Source organism: Microcebus murinus, chromosome 17, assembly GCF_040939455.1.
Source record: "Microcebus murinus isolate Inina chromosome 17, M.murinus_Inina_mat1.0, whole genome shotgun sequence".
In the NCBI taxonomy this organism is placed as follows: Eukaryota; Metazoa; Chordata; class Mammalia; order Primates; family Cheirogaleidae; genus Microcebus; species Microcebus murinus.
The window spans coordinates 43,819,222-43,835,540 of NC_134120.1; the positions used below are offsets into that span (position 1 = coordinate 43,819,222).

Sequence of the window (16,319 nt, forward strand, 5' to 3'; positions counted from 1 at the left end):
AAGTTTCTAAGAAATATAAAAATGACTAAACTGTGTAAGAACTCTGAGATGTTTGTTATAAAAGAAACACTGGTAAAGCCTTATAGGAGAGATGAAATTAACAATGAGAAAAATGAAGTTTTATGACAAAGGCAGAGAACACTGAAAAAGAGGGAACAAATTAAAAATGTTTAAAAAGGACAAAACATCAGCAAATGAATAAAATGTGAATCATCAGCAAAGTATGACATATACTAAACAAAATAATGACTCTGCACACTGCAATGTAAAATATTGGGCAAGTGAGTTAAAGACTTTAAATACAACAATGTTTTACTAATAATTATTGACATCTACTAGTTCTGTGAATGTTTCACTAGGTTTATCTGGTTTAACCAAATAGTCCTTTCAGCATCTCTTAGCCTTCCACTTTCTTCCATATTTTCGCACGAAGAGAAGTTTTAGCTGATGTGGAAGTTGGAAAAAAGGGGGCAGGAAGGAATGGGACCAGCCATACTGTCAACCACTGCTGACCACCGCCTGTCCCTCATCCTCTAATCCTATGATCTCCGGGGCCTCCAAAATACACAAAACACATTCCCACTCCCTGCCTTTGCCAACTCAAACTCCAACTCGCCTGCCCCCTCATCACAACAGAGTTGCCCAATGCTTTATTCTCTACTGAATACTTTAGGCAATAATTTTCAAACTGGACAAGTTTCTATTACTATAAAATAAAAAAGGGAAATACACTTTGCTACACAGTAGCAAACACTGAACATAGAAAGAAAACAAAAACCCTGGACTTTTGCAATCAATGTTATATCAAGATCTAAAAAACAAGGAAGAGGTGATGACTAAGAAAAATGTAATACTTTCGTGGCTACGAGTTTACAAAAATATTATTATCAATTCATAATTATACTGTTATTACTCACTGAAATAATTTGACTTCCAGTTTCAGGTATGTTTTTTGTTTTTGTTTTTGTTTTTTAATTTTCAAGTGTTTATGGACTTTTTGGTGTAGTGGAAAGGGCAAGTGGAAAGCCAGGTCTGATTCATTTAGGTGAGATCAAAACTAACATTTACAGAAGTGAGAAAATTATCTTTAAGAAGATATCGACCGATTGTGTGATGGTGTGGGTTGCTTCTTCATACAAAATATTTTCATGAAAGCCTTCTGAAAACGCTTGTGACACAACGGGTACAAAAAAGGATTGACAAAGGAATTGAACCACTGAAGCCAGAAAGCAATTTCATACCAATGCGATTTAGGATGCTTCTCTGAGGAGTAAATTGAAAGAACAATCGTGAACAGAGAATATGGAGCCCAGCAAATGGCAAAAGCAATTAGGAGAATGGCCAGTGACTTGGCTAATTTCTTGGCTCTGAGCAGTTCAAGATGTTCCCGTTGGTGCGAAGCTACAGAACCTGACTGGGAGAGGGAACTCATTTTGGAAGCAATCACATCGCTGTTCTTCTGGGTTCTTAAGGAAAGCAAGAGACTGCTCTTTCTCCTCTGTCCCTCTGAACGAAGGGGTGCAGCTGCTTCCTTCGGTGCAGGAAGAGATGTCCTCGAAAATAGTCCACAACTGAATGAGTGTCCCCACTGGCTGAAGGAGGCCGAGGTGATTCTGGAATTGCTTTGGCACCTACTGAGATGACCACGCTTCCACAGGCTCCAGTAAATATTCAAGTTGAAATAAGTGACTAAGATGACCGGAACCAGGAATTCCAAGAATGAAGTGACGGCAAGGACGTACCAACGTGAAAAAAATCCAGGTTCACATTCTTTACCCTCACCCTTCCAAGACTCTGAAATTAGAATCATTGGTCCATTGGCTAAGAAGGCCAGCACCCATACAGCCACTATCTGAATGACAATCTTTAAGATCCCATTGTGTTGAGCTCTGTAAGACACCTAAAAGAGACCAGACAAGTGATTTTCAATATAATGAACATATATATTGATTGCATAAAGCATCCCATAAGCCCTCAGAAGTTCGAGGGATGTGCAAGAGGTGGGGACATTAACTAACCTGGGTGCCATGGAATGGCAGGATAGAGGGTTTAATTTCAGAGGATCAGGACAGAGGGTTTAATTTCAGAGGAGCTTCTGTCAAGATGCAGATTTTCCTAACAGTTTTCCAGGGGAAGACTATAACCCTCAAGGCTAAACTTCCGACACTATAGAAAATGTCAAGACCAATATCTAAAATAAGAAAGCAATTTTTCCTAATTGATACTAATCTGAATGTCAAACAACTGAAATTGGGTGCATCTTATCACAGTATTTCTCAACCTGCAGGCTGGACCAGCATTTTTTTTTTTTTAACTGAAATAGAATAGTCAATGTCAGAATGCATCACACTTAGTAAGGGTAGGCATTGTTTGATGATGTTTCATCAAACAAAGCAATATATCTTTGGGGATACAGATATACATAGAAATACATGTACTGAATCTATGTAAAATGCATTTCTCACTGCGATGGCAGTCAAAAGAATGGCAGCCATTGCCTTATCTGACTCCAGTATTGAGAAAGAATCTATTCTGCAGTTTATGCTGAGACTTCAAGGTGGGATCAAGAAGAGAAAGAAGAACTCTCACATCACTCCCAAGAAGATCAAGCGCAAACAGAAAGACGTTTAAACCTGCTCCAGAGAAGCACTACATTGTCATTGAGCATTACCAAATCACTTCTTGGTATGAACATCACCACCTGACAAACACAACGCCAAAGCTGTGATGACCAACCACTTTGAGAGACAGTGACTAATGCCATTGGCTTTTGTAAGGGTGAAGAATGTTCTAGCTCCACTTGGTCACAAGGACAGGCTCCTATAGGGGAAAATGAGATTCTACAAGTGAAGATTACCTTCAGATCACAGGATCTGCAATTTTTGTGTCAATCCTCAAACCTTTAAGAATATCTTCTAAATCTGAAGACACCTAAGGCCAGCCACACTTTATGAGGGACAGATGTATGAACCGAAAACTTTTTAAGGGGACCTGCAATAGACAACCTTTCTGAACCTCATTTAGATCACTAAGGTTCCTTCCAGCTCAAATGTTCCATGTTTCTCTGATGTTCAAATGTTCCTCACACAGGAAAAGAAATGATCTACCCATAAAATGGGAACATGTCTTCCTTTTCACCATCTTTCATGTGCCATTTTCTCTGTGAGTTTTTAAGTCTCATTCTTCTGTGGTTTCTCATTTTCTTAAAGGGGTGCATCATTGGCCAGCACTGTCTTTCTTTGACACATTGTACTAGCTGAAAAGGGCTCACCAATTGGCTGGAGGTAAGAAGAAGCTAGTTAATATTTTTTTTTAAAAAAAAAACCACTAAGTTATTTTTTTAAACTGTGAGTGTTTTGTTTTGTTTTTTCCCTCAAAATTACTGGCATTTCTGAAGCTAAGCTAAAATGTATATGGTACTGACCACAAGCTGCCATGTAGGATACACTTTTTTGCCTTCTGCTTCCTGTGCCACTAATTAATACATCTCTCGCACTAAATCTAATGATTATAAAGATGGTAACAATACCCAGATGGTCCTAAAACTGCATTTAGTTTTTTAATTGCTCTGTTCAGCCTTTGTAATGATATAATACAATATGCTGGGAAGTAATCTCTCTTCCATTATGCATAAGGTCAATTGAGATAATGGACATCCAAGGGGTTTGCAAAAAGAATGTTGATCTCTTCATCTCTGGGGAGCATGTATGATAGACAGTTCGAGCATCGCTTGAATCCAGACCCAGGCTGGTTGGAGTAGCCTCCCTGCAATCCCATAAACTATTTCCTGCCCACCACAGAATATGGCCTTTATTCAGTATATTGACTCTTACCCTACATTTTCCCCCACCCCAATAAAATATCCCAACATTCTTGTCAGTCAGGTGTTTTTCTTTAAGGCCAAGCAGCCCACTGGAACTTTCTTGTGTTAACAATGAGATGGGATCACAGGACCATTCTAAGTGGCTGTTGTGGGTTTGAATTGTGCCCCGCCAAAAAGATATGTTGGAGTCCTAACCCACCAGTAGCTGTGAATATGACCTGATTTGGAAATATGGTGTTTGAAGATATAATCAAGTTAAGACGAGGTAATAATAACCCAATATGACTGGTGTCCTTATAAGAAGAGAAAACAGGAGATGCAGACACATGGGGAAAACACCATGCAATGACGGAGGCAGAGAGAGGATGACACATCTGCAAGCCAAGGAACGCCAAGGATTGCTGGCAACACCAAAAGCTAAAAGAAAGGCATGGGACAGGCTTGACCTAGAGCTTTCCAAGAGAGGATGGCATATCAACCCCTCCATTCCAACCTTCTAGTCTCCAGAACTGTGAGATAATCAATTCCTGTTGTTTCAAGCCACCCCCGTGTGTGGTCTTTGTCATGCAGCCCTAGCAAACCAACACAATACCCCAGCCAGTCCTCCCATCTCAGTCTTGATTCTACTGTCATGTTTCTCTCTCCATCTGCAGGTAAAAAAATATTCTTCTCTATCTTAATTCTGTGTATATTTTAATTCCCATTCCTCCAGTTGTCATCTAGCCCTGCTCTTCGCTTTCCCACCCAACTCTTTACCCAGCCACATGGAATCTGCCCTTCCAGAAGACTTCCCTGTGCACCGTAACTGTGTCCTGCCATCTGCATTGAGCTTTGTTTTCCAAATCATTGTCCGATTTCCACTTCCCAGTCCCAGCTCCTGCCATACCTTCTCTACTTTCAGCTGCAGTTTAGAGTTCACCTTTCCCACTCCCACTTCCGCTGAGCTCCCGGGGGTCTGTGAAGGCCTCTTTCTGCTTTCATGGCTGTTTGAACTGTTAGCCAACAGAGGTGCCAGTGCTGCCTGAGTACCCCTCCCAGCATTCGTGCATTCCCTTGTGGAAGCCCTGTTAGGTATCAACTCTGTGCTGTGTCGTCGGGACCCAGAATCTAGCCGACCCATCCCTCACCAAGTTTACCACCTACATTCCCAGACATCCTCAGGACAAGACCAGGATTAAAAAAAAAATCCACTTTCCTTCTGGGCATCATCATTTCTTACATTTCCCATCTCTCTGGAACTTCTAAGCACGTTTTTTTTTTTCTTTTAGAGATAGCATCTCCCTCTGTCACCCAGCCTGGAGTGGAGTGCAGTGACAGGATCATAGCTCACTGCAGCCTCAAACTCCTGGGCTCCAGTGATCCTCCAGCCTCAGCCTCCCAAATAGCTGGGACTACATGTGCACACAACCACGCACGGATAATTTTTCTATTTTTTTGTAGAAACGGGGCCCTGCTCTTCCTCAGTTGGGTCTTGAACTTACGGCCTCAAATGATCCTTCCACCTCAGCCTCCAGAGTAGCTGGGACTTTAGGTACATACCACTATGCCCAGCTAATTATTCTTACTTTTTTGTAGAAATACAGTCTCAATATGTTGTCCAGGCTCGTCTCGAACTCCTAGCCTCAAGCAATCGTCCTGCCTCAGTTTCCCAAAGTGCTAAGATTACAGGCATGAGCTACCATGTCCAGCCAAACCTCTAAGCATTTTTCCTAACTAGGCAAGCTGTCCCTTTTCTGCCTACAAACCTGAGGATAGACTCAAAAGCGTGGACATCCATGAAGGATTAACATTCAATTGAGACTAAACAGAAATGTTAACCCAGAAAGAAAGGAAATGTTTAAAGTACAAATGGAAAAGATTCTGAATTCAAGCACTCTTTTTCAAACATTTGACTGTGACCTAAAGTAAGAAATTTATTTTATATCATAACCAAGTACACACACAGAAGTATTCATAAAACAATACTTAATGTTTATTATGTACAAGGTATTCAGATATTTTCTACTCTAATTTTTTTATTCTGTTCTATTCTGTTCTATCCCATATTTTTTCATTAAAGAAAAAAAAGCAACTGGCCACAACCCACGAATTGATTACATGATTCAAAATGGCTCAAGACTTATAGCTTAGAAAATATGAGATTATAGGCACCTGAATTGCTAACTTGAACTGATCTGCACTCTCTCCCTAGTTTGACCAATACAAACTGCAGTGGACCCTGCTGCCAAGGAAGTGTCCAATGTCACGCACGTGGTGGAGACAGTTGGCTGTCCTGCCACATATGTTCTCCACTTCTTCTTCCAGGCCATATAGTGGCTCATATGACACCATATTTCCCAGCTTCCCTTGCAGGGATATGGAACCATGTGACTAAGCTTCACCAATAAAATGTGAGTGGAAATGACTATATGATTCTGCAGTACTTGGTTAAAAGAAAATCCCTTGCTCTGTACTTCTGTTCTTTCCCCTTCCTGCCTAGAACCTGGTGTGACAAGAACCTCACCTTGACCTTGTAGTGGAAGATAATGGCTAGAACAGGAGCTAGCAAACTACTGCCCATGGAACAAATGGTGGTCAACACTTGTTTGGGTTAATAAAGTTTTATTGGAACACAGCCAAGTACATTTTTTTTTTTTTTACGTATCACCTATGGCTGTTTCTGTGCTACAATGGCATATTTGAACAGTGGCAACAGAGCACATTAGGTCCTGCAAGCCAATATTATTTACTCTCTGGCAAAAGTTGGCCGGTTCCTGCCCTGGAGGGTGCAGAGCTACCTGGTTAGTGGGGTCCCTGGATCGACACAAGCACCTCCCACCTTTCCTAGACTGTTCTGTGACAAAAAAATAAAATGAACTTATATTTGCTTGAGCCTCAGCATTTTGGAGTCTCTTTGTTCCAGCAATTTAACTTTGCCTTATCTAATACACCCTCCCAATCCCGGTGGCCTCTGGGATGCACAGTTCTCCCAGGCCAGAGCTGTCACTATCCTCTTGATATCACTAGCACAGCACTTAGTCCACTGCACTGAACCCATCTGTTTCTGGATCTGCCTCCACATAGATTATTATGCTCCTCGAAATACAGACTCTGCTTATTCACTTCCACGTCCCAGCACTCAGCACAATGCCTGTCACACTGTCGTCCCCCAAAGATTTGGGTTCCTGAGTCTAAGGATTGAAAGAGGTTTCCTGTCCAGGCCTCAAAGATTTCAGATCACTGTCCCATAATTCTGTGCCTGCCCCTCTTCCTGACAGCAACTTTATTTTCTCCTTTGTTCCATTGCTGAGAAATTTAGTTTACTTAAGAATTATCACTAACAGTCATGAGACTATACTAAATCGTGAATAAGTTCAGACTTTCTTGGCATGGGTTCTAAAATGGCATTAGGACTTGATCTTTCTGTCTGGTCCCACTGTATAACCTACAGCTTTCCTGTATACTGTCTTTCCCTTTTGCCATTCAGAATTGGTTTTGTCATCCCATTCAAAATTATGCGATTCTTTCCACTTGCCCATCAAGTTCCATTCTGAGAAAAATATTCAGGTCTCAATATGTCTAAGGAGTGGAACTCCTAAACCTACTGTGAACCTCATGTATATTTAATCTACTGCGGATTCAGCATACCACTTCTGACAACTTGCCTTGGTTTTCTTTGCCACTGTCCCATTTCAATGGCACACAGAGGGTGACTTATACAAATCACACAATCTAAGCACCAATGAGAACTTTGTGCCAGATAACAAAAGGATAGTGTTCCTCTAAGTTTTGTCAATTAAATTAAAAAATTAGGCCTACAAATGTTTTTGCGTGGGAACCCAAAATATACATTTATATAATCTCGTAAGGAAGATGAATTAATGTTTTGACTTACAGCATTCGAGACTGACTGGTATCGATCATAGCTGATGAGGACAATGTTATACACAGATGCCGTACACAGAAGATAGTCAGTAATGAGCCAAAATACACAGACTTCACTTCCAAATTCCCATTTAAACATCTTGTAAGGGATGTACAAAGGGATGGAGATCCCACCTGCACAGGAAAAAAAATAACGTTAAAAAAATAGCACACATCATTGAATACACAGTAGCAGATTCTAACGGGTACACAACACAATGATGTATCTGAGTTCACTAAAATGGTTTGATTATAACTGAGAAATTCATAATATTTTATCAAGCAGCTCAGAACTGATTTATTACACACTCTTTAAGGCTGGGCACAGTGACTCCCACCTGTAATCCTAGCACTCTGGGAGGCCGAGCCAGGCAGATTGCTCAGGTCAGGAGTTCAAAACCAGCCTGAGCAAGAGCAAGACCCTGTCTCTACTATAAATAGAAAGAAATTAATTGGCCAACTAATATATATAGAAAAAATTAGCCGGGCATGGTGGTGCATCCCTGTAGTCCCAGCTACTCGGGAGGCTGAGGCAGGAGGATTGCTACGCCACGGCACTCACTCTAGCCTGGGCAACAAAGCGAGACTCTGTCTCAAAAAAAAAAAAATTCCACTTTATAATATCTGTTCTGAATAGTGTGCAGTCAACCCTCCATATCCAGGTGTTCTGCATCTGTGGACTCAAACCAACCGCAGATTGAAACTATTTGGAAGAAAAGAAGCGTATTGAACATGTACAGACTTTTTTTCTTGTCATTATTTCCTAAACAATACAGTATCACAACTATTTACACAGTATTTACATCATATTAAGTATTACAAGTAATCTAGAGATGATTTGAAGTCTGCAGGAGGATGTGCATAGGCTATATGCACATACTATGGCATTTTATATCAGAGACTTGAGCTTCTGCAGGTTTTGCTATTGAAGGGGGGTCCTGGAACCAATTCCCCACAGGTACCAAGGGACAGCTGTATCTTCAATGGCTCCTTATGACTTCCCAAATTAAATACAGACCCTGACCTGTATTTCCAGCCATACATAGCACAAATCATCTTTAGATTCTTCATGGTGCAATCCAAGCAGGATGGACCACCCTTCCCCCAAACACACCCCACATTTGCACATCTCTTTCTCACAGCCCGCATTATTCTTCACAGAATGTCTTCCTGTCTTCTACTGAGAAGTCTATTCACTTCCTTCTTCTTCACGAAGGTAAAAAAATGACTTCCTCCGTGTCCTCCCTCTTGGAATGTCCTCTGCTGAAGTGACCCCTCTGTCCTCCGCACTCTCCAGGCACTTTGCTTGTCTCTCTCTCCAGTGGACGAATTACATTCTACTTTATATCATAGTCATCTTTTTAATTTGTCTGTCCTGAGGATCAGGACCATGTCGCAAATCAATGTTTGGATTTCCTACGGCATCTAGAGTTGGCCGATGACATGCACATTTAACTTAAATTAATAGCAGCCGATAGGTATTGTGCGATTACATATGCCAGACATCATAATATGTGCATTACAGATGTCATCTCCTTTCATCTTCATAGAAACTTTGTGCGGTAGGGACCCTGCTGAGCTAACAGATAAAGAACCCAAAGCTCAAAAGGGAAACATAATTAGACCAAGGTCCACTCAGCTAATCAGTGAAAACTGGACTTGAAACCAGGCAATGCGATCTCAGAACCTCCGACTTTGACTGTGACTCTTCACTAAATAAGGAAAGAGATAAACTCTACCGCAGTGATTCAGCCCAGCACAGACACTGCTTACCTGTGAAAAACAACTAACTCGGGCTCTTTTCCCTTTAGCTTTTAGGGGCTTTTAATTGCATTGACATTTAAGACAGGTGTCACCACTTGTTGAGAATATGATCTATTAAGTGGAAACTCCGTTGAAATCTTCTTTCGTTGAGTATCGTCATATTTTATCAAATACTTGCAGGAATTCCCATGTTTTGTATGAGAACCAAATTAGCCTATCATTAAGGATAATAGTAAAGATACAAGAAAGGAAAAGGAAAGGAAGAAGGAAGGTCTACATTCTCCAAAAACAAGACCATAGGAGGCTGCAATGGCCTGGTTGCAGAACCAGTGAGAGGGGATGTGGAACTTAGCATCCTGTACCTGGGTTTACCCACAAAGATGAGAGATAAAGACACCATAGAGGCGAAGAGTTGTGTGGTCAGTTCTTCTTTTTTTTTTTTTTTTAATTTATTAAATAATTTTTAAATATATATTTTATTTCTTTTCTTTTCATATGAAATGGGAAAATTTAGCAGCAAAAGTGTGGTCAGTTCTTATATGTAGTTCAAATAACCTGTTTGATTTATGTGTCAATTATATTTTTAAAGATAAATAAGCTTTCTTATGCGCACGCTGTGGTATAAACTAGATCAACAGGTTCCCCAAGGTCAATCAAGGTGTCTCAAAAACAGAGGCATTTATTATATTTTAGCCCACGGTGTGGCTTCCGGTGTTCCCAACATGAGTTTTTTCCACACCTGCACTCATTTCTTCCACAGAATGAGAAAGAAGAGTGAGACGCCAGTCACCATTTGCCCCACAGACACTACTGACTCAAAGCTTAAAGCCCAGGGTGGGAGTGAGACACTCTTTGCCACACGCTTTCTGAATTACGTAGAAGAGAAAGGGTGTGTTCGAAACCCTAGTAGCTACTTGAAAAAGCGGTTAGCTTAAAACAGGCTCCAGCCTATTCCCTTGTCTTGCTGTCACCTTGTGCTCCATGTGACGTTTCCATATGTGTGTCACACTCACTCCTCTGTCTTGTTGGGCAACAAAGATGTCTGTGGCTCATTCCAATGAGGTTTCAAAAAGGTGAATCTGAACTATTTCTCTGACATACCCACCCCTAAGTGTTTCTACAGCTTCTATCCTAGAATTGTGTTTCTGGGTCAAATGGGCTTAGTAAGTAATACCAAGAGCCAGTTTCTTGAAAAGAGCAGTAATCTCTTGGCATGTCTGATTTGGGAATAAAAAAGCGAGAGAAAACAAATAAACTACATGAAAAGAAGATGATGAAGGGGAAAAAAAAGGAGGTGAACTGAGGGAGGGGCCGGGCGCGGTGGCTCACGCCTGTAATCCTAGCACTCTGGGAGGCCGAGGCAGGCGGATTGCTCGAGGTCAGGAGTTCAAAACCAGCCTGAGCAAGAGCGAGACACCGTCTCTACTATAAATAGAAAGAAATTAATTGGCCAACTAATATATATAGAAAAAATTAGCCGGGCATGGTGGTGCATGCCTGTAGTCCCAGCTACTCGGGAGGCTGAGGCAGGAGGATTGCTTGAGCCCAGGAGTTTGAGGCTGCTGTGAGCTAGGCTGACGTCATGGCACTCACTCTAGCCTGGACAACAAAAGCGAGACTCTGTCTAAAAAAATAAAAAAAATAAAAAAGAACTGAGGGAGGAAAGAAGGAAAGGGAAACAGGATGAGAAGAAACGCCCTGTGATCCTCCAGCCTGCTCCCACCTCCCAGCTCTCACCTCCTATCCTCCTCCACGTCCCATTCCCCCCACTCCAGTCCCTCTGGCCTCAGATCTTTTGCACTTGCTGTTCCTTGCCGTGAAATGCTCTTCCTCCAGTGCTCCTTCTGTTTGTTCCAATGTGTCTTTCTCAGCAAGCCCTAGCACCAAAGTTTAAAACTACAACCCTGCCCTCCACACACTCCCTCTCCCTCTTCCCTGCTATATTTTTCTCAGTAGCAATTATCACCCTCTAAAATGCTATGTAATCTTATCAACTTGCTTTGTTTATTGTCTTCCCCCCTCCCCTGCTCCCAGTGGAAGGAGAAGCACCGTGAGGGCGGGATTCTCCTCTGTGTTTTCGTTGCTGTGTTCCAGCACCTCAGAGGGTGCCTGCTTCCAAATAAACAATGGTTGCACGAATGACTAGATGAGGGCGGGGAAGCCATTTTGCTTTAAATTTGCCACCCATCTGGTATTGTCCCTTCTTTCTAAGCCAGCTAAGAAGTGGCACCTTCCATGAGAAAATGATAATCATAAGGTGAGGAAGATAAAAGACCCTGTTAGTCCTTTGGGCCACCAGAGGGGTGTGTGGGTGATGGTGAGGGCCCAGAGAGTATCGTAGACTGTGTGTTTTTGCATCCTCCTTGCCCACGTTCATGCATTGGAGCTCTAACCCCCAGTGTGGCTGTACTTAGAGATTAGGCTTCTAAGGATGAAATTAAGAGTAAATTAGGTCATATGGGTAGGGCCCTGACCCACGAGGAGCAGTGTCCTTATAAGAAGAGACCGTGGAGAGCTCACTCACACTCAGAGAAATGCCATGTGAGAACGTAACAAGAAGGCAGCCGTCTGCAAGCCAGAAAGAGAGCCCTCGCCGGGAACCAAATGTGCCAGAACCTTGATCTGGGACATCCCCACCTCTAGAACTGTGAGAAAATAAATGTCTGTTGTTTAAGCCACCCAGTCTATGGCATTTTGTTGTAGTAGCCAGAGCAGATGAACATGGAGGACAAAGAAGAGTCTCGAACTGGGTCATGAAGGTGTGAAAGCTAAACACTGCCATCCTTGCAAACTTGGTTCAGGCTCTGTTGGCAGCAACCATCTCTTGTCCCTAAAGACCCTGTCCCGGCCTCTATCACATGGTCATGTGGACCAAAATACCCATAGATGAAAACACTGGTCACACGATATCAATATTATAGATACTGCTGTACATATAGTCTATTTTTCCCAGAATAGTGCAGAGATGAGATCTATTTCTTTATCACCCAGTATAGCTAGTACTTGAATCTGTCCTTAATAAATCTTTGTTTTCTGATAGTAAATTCAGCCTGGGAAGTGAGGTACTCAGGTGCCACAAAATTAGATTCTCTACAGGAGGCCAGTTCTAACACTGGTGAACAAAATGCGTTCAGCCAGAAAGTCCAGAATTTCGAGTGTGTGTGAGGCTCCAATTTGCCCTGCCATCATAACATGGCTCTGGAGCTGTGGGTCTTGTGACTCTGAATATTAAGAATCGCTGGTTTACAGCCACATAAAACCCCTCACCGGTTCTCCCCTACCCCACCACCCCATCTGTGCTTTCCTCCAGGCTCAGAACTGAAAGGCTAACAAAGGAGAAAGAACAATGTTGGCAGAAAACTCAACTCTTCTTACAAAAAGTTCTCAGGGGCTGTCTTAATTCTTTTTTTTTTTTTCTTTTTTTTTTTTTTTTGAGATGGAGTCTCACTCTGTCACCTGGACTAGAGTGCAGTGGCATCACCCTAGTTCACTGCAACCTCAAACTCCTGGGCTCAAGCAATCCTCCTGCCTCAGCCTCCTGAGTAGTTGGGACTACAGGCGTGCATCACCATGTCCTGCTAATTTTTGTATTTTCAGCAGAGATGGGATCTCACTCTTGCTCAAGCTGATCTCGAATGCCTGATCTCAAGCGATCCTCCCGCCTTGGCCGCCCAGATTGCTAGGATTACAGTCATGAGCCACCGGGCCCAGCCATGTCTTAATTCTCGTGTCATGGCCCATATTGCATTAAATAAGCACACCTCTAGGCAAAGCTGGCAGGAGGCAGAGTAAACATGAAACATGACCCTGGCAGACTAATGGAGACTCTGATCTGCACCCAACTCATCAGGAGTAAAAGCAATCATCAGAATTCCCTCCCCACACACCTACTAATGGAGGGAGACCCCCAGGACCACTGAATAACCACATCTGCAGGGCTATTTCTCAAAGATGAGCCATATCCCCGGGTTATGGCGCTCAAGCCCTTGATGGTAGGGCTAAAATGGTGCTGTCCTTGGGCCTGACGTGAGGACGTTCTTATCAGGAACCATCTTTGTTCAAGAGCTTCAGGCCCTAGGCTCTCAGCTGTTCCACCCCATCCTTCCTACTACAGGGTACTCAGGCCCTCACTGCTTTTGGGTTAGTCAAAACACATCCTCTGTTTTAAGCGCGATTGTCATCTAAAAGTCACACAATTCTGTGAAGGAGGAAGAGATAAGTGTATTTATAGCAGAATATTCTCTCTGTTTGCATAAATATACTTGTGTATCTGTGCATGTTTATGTGAGCATAGAGAATGATGTGGAAGGATCTACACCAAGCAGCAAAGGTTGGTTACCTGGAGGGATAGAATTTGAGGAGGGAAATAGGGAGATTGACGCATTTTTAAAACATTTCTCTATTGGTTAGCTGCCTTTATCTGTGAGTCTACAATTTCTATGCCCCGACTCCTACATCAATGTCTCCAGCTAGAAGTTTCCTCCAGAACTTTCCACGAAACACCAGAACCATAGCTGCTCTCCCCAATGGGCCTTATTTCTATTAAGGGTGCCATACTTTTTTAATCCCAGAAACCCAATCTTCAACTCCTCTTTCTCTTTCTCCTGGCCAACCCCACCCTTTGCAGCCCTGCGTCCTGCTCGTCCTGTCTACTCTCACCCTAGGCCAAATGCCAACACTCTGACGTCTGCCTAGATTGCTGCAGGGTGGTCTCTGGAACCATGCTGCCCCACGTCCCCACTGCACCATCTCCTGCGGTGCTTCTGATGCCCCAAGGTAAAGCTTCCATCCATCCAATCACTCACCTGTTTTAAAATCCTTAAATCTCCACATGGCCTGTTCCACTACAGACCCACGCTGGTATTCAAAGACCTTCACTATGTAAATTCCAGCTTCACCCCTACTGCTCCCCTACACCCATCTGCACACCAGCCAGCTCCAAGCTCACCCTTAGGAAGGCAGGCACAGTGATTTTCTACCACCATGCCTTTGCTGAGTCTTGGAATACTCTTCTCCTCCCTGTCCCTGCCAATGGAAACTCTAACCATCTTCCCCAGTTCACTTCAAATGCCACTGTCCACCAACTAAATGTGCTTTATTCCTCCTCTGAGCACCCATGGCACGTGTTAGGGCTACACAGGGTCTCACATTGTTCTTTACTGCCATAGTTATTTGTGAACTCCTCGTATCCACTCCACTACATTGAGACCTTACTGAAGGAAGAGACTCACCTACTCTTCTATAGATCCCCTGATTGCCTAATAGTACCTGCTCACCTAACAGTATTTACACATTGTAGATACTATGCTAACATTTTTGACCTGAGTTTGGGGGCCACATATCTGCAGAGAAATCAAAAGAGAAGAAGAACATTTGTTTTGTTGAGCCGCCACTGTGTCCCAGACAATGAACTAAATATTCTATGAGTTTGGTTCATTTTAACATAAATGCAACCTTTATGTAGCTATAAATGAAATAATCTGACTATGCAAGATTAGATTGTACTAGAAGCTCCTATCATCAGCTGACATTTCTGCAATCTACTTAATGGTGATAAGCATTGCTAAAAATGATAACCATCAGGTGGTGAAAAATTACAAAAGTGCATGTTTTCAAAGAAAGATTAATTTGATTTCTATGGTCTCTTAGAATTATATAATGCTGTGATACCATATAATAGGCAAGGTAGTTTAGTGTCAGGTATATTTTATGATACTCTACACCATATCATAAAATAATACTATTAACCATACTGTTTAATTGACCTGAATATCCCATTTTCTGATTGTGCTGGTTACTAGCAAATATATAAATGTAGTTCCTATTATTCTAATACTGTGTAAACTATATTTACTTAAAGAGGAATATTTCTACTCGTAAGTCTAAGCAAACGAGGAAAATAGCTACAGAAACAAATAATTTTTGCACTAAGACAGTTTTAGAGCTCTTCTGGACTTATTTTTATTCCATAAAAAGAAAATAATTTATTTTCGAATGAAAATTCCCCTAACACACCGATTTACATATGTATTAATATAACATTCCATTAAAGTGCCATATAGCCCCATCCACACTTTAATACTTAAACTTTTTGTATTTAATTATCCCCAATCTCTATTATTTCTCTGTTATTTCCCCTGAAATAACAAATTTAGAAACAATTATAAATGGAAAAGATTATCTTAAATAAAGACATATAACTTACCCACAAAGAAGTCAGAAATGGCCAAGTTAAGAAAAAAATAATTACTTCGATGTCTGAGATTTTTGTCCACCACAAAAGCTAAAATGACCATGGCATTTCCTAGCATTGTAGCAAGAGCTAGTAAGTACATAAAAAATGCTGAAGCAATTTGAGCGCTTGATAATGAATTAATTGTGTTATTGGCATCTGACATCATCCCAGATGATGAAGAAGCGCAGTGTAGCAAATTAATCCAGCCAGACAATTCTGACAAGTGCATTTTTTATCAGATTCCTAAAATATATAGTCTCTTGCACAAAACAACATTTCTGTAATCTAGTGCTAATCTCATAGTATTTCCTGATTCTTGATAAAGTAAACCTGTGGTAACAGTTTCTCTTTAACTGACACTGAAAATGTACTTCCAAAACACAGTGAAATGTTTTACCTTAAACATTTTAATGTGATTTACCCATCTTTCATTAATAGAGCAATATTATAGAACATCTATAAAATATAATTGATATATGGGTAATAAATTGGGCTCAAATGAGATTCTTTTTTTTTTCTTTTCTTTCTTTTTTTTTTTTTTTTTTTTTGAGACAGGCTCTCACTCTGTCATCTGGGCTAGAGTGCCGTGGCATC

The 16,319-nt window shown here is 41.6% G+C and overlaps 1 protein-coding gene across 2 annotated transcripts; it reads right to left on the reverse strand.

Annotated features, from left to right (window-relative positions):
* Positions 1 to 963: 963 nt before the first annotated feature.
* On the reverse strand, positions 964 to 15,888 carry HRH4 (histamine receptor H4). 2 transcript variants are annotated; one of them, XM_075993766.1, is made up of 3 exons: positions 15,696 to 15,888; positions 2,159 to 2,166; positions 964 to 1,792 (listed from the first exon to the last, which is right to left on the reverse strand). In XM_075993766.1, exons 1-3 carry the CDS (start codon positions 15,886 to 15,888, stop codon positions 1,088 to 1,090), a joined length of 906 nt encoding a protein of 301 aa, XP_075849881.1. In that variant the 3' UTR covers positions 964 to 1,087. The 2 variants fall into 2 exon arrangements, with proteins under 2 accessions (XP_075849881.1, XP_012601404.2); XM_012745950.2 differs by lacking the exon at positions 2,159 to 2,166 and adding an exon at positions 7,698 to 7,861 and having other exon boundaries at positions 964 to 1,900.
* Between the last annotated feature and the right edge of the window lie 431 nt (positions 15,889 to 16,319).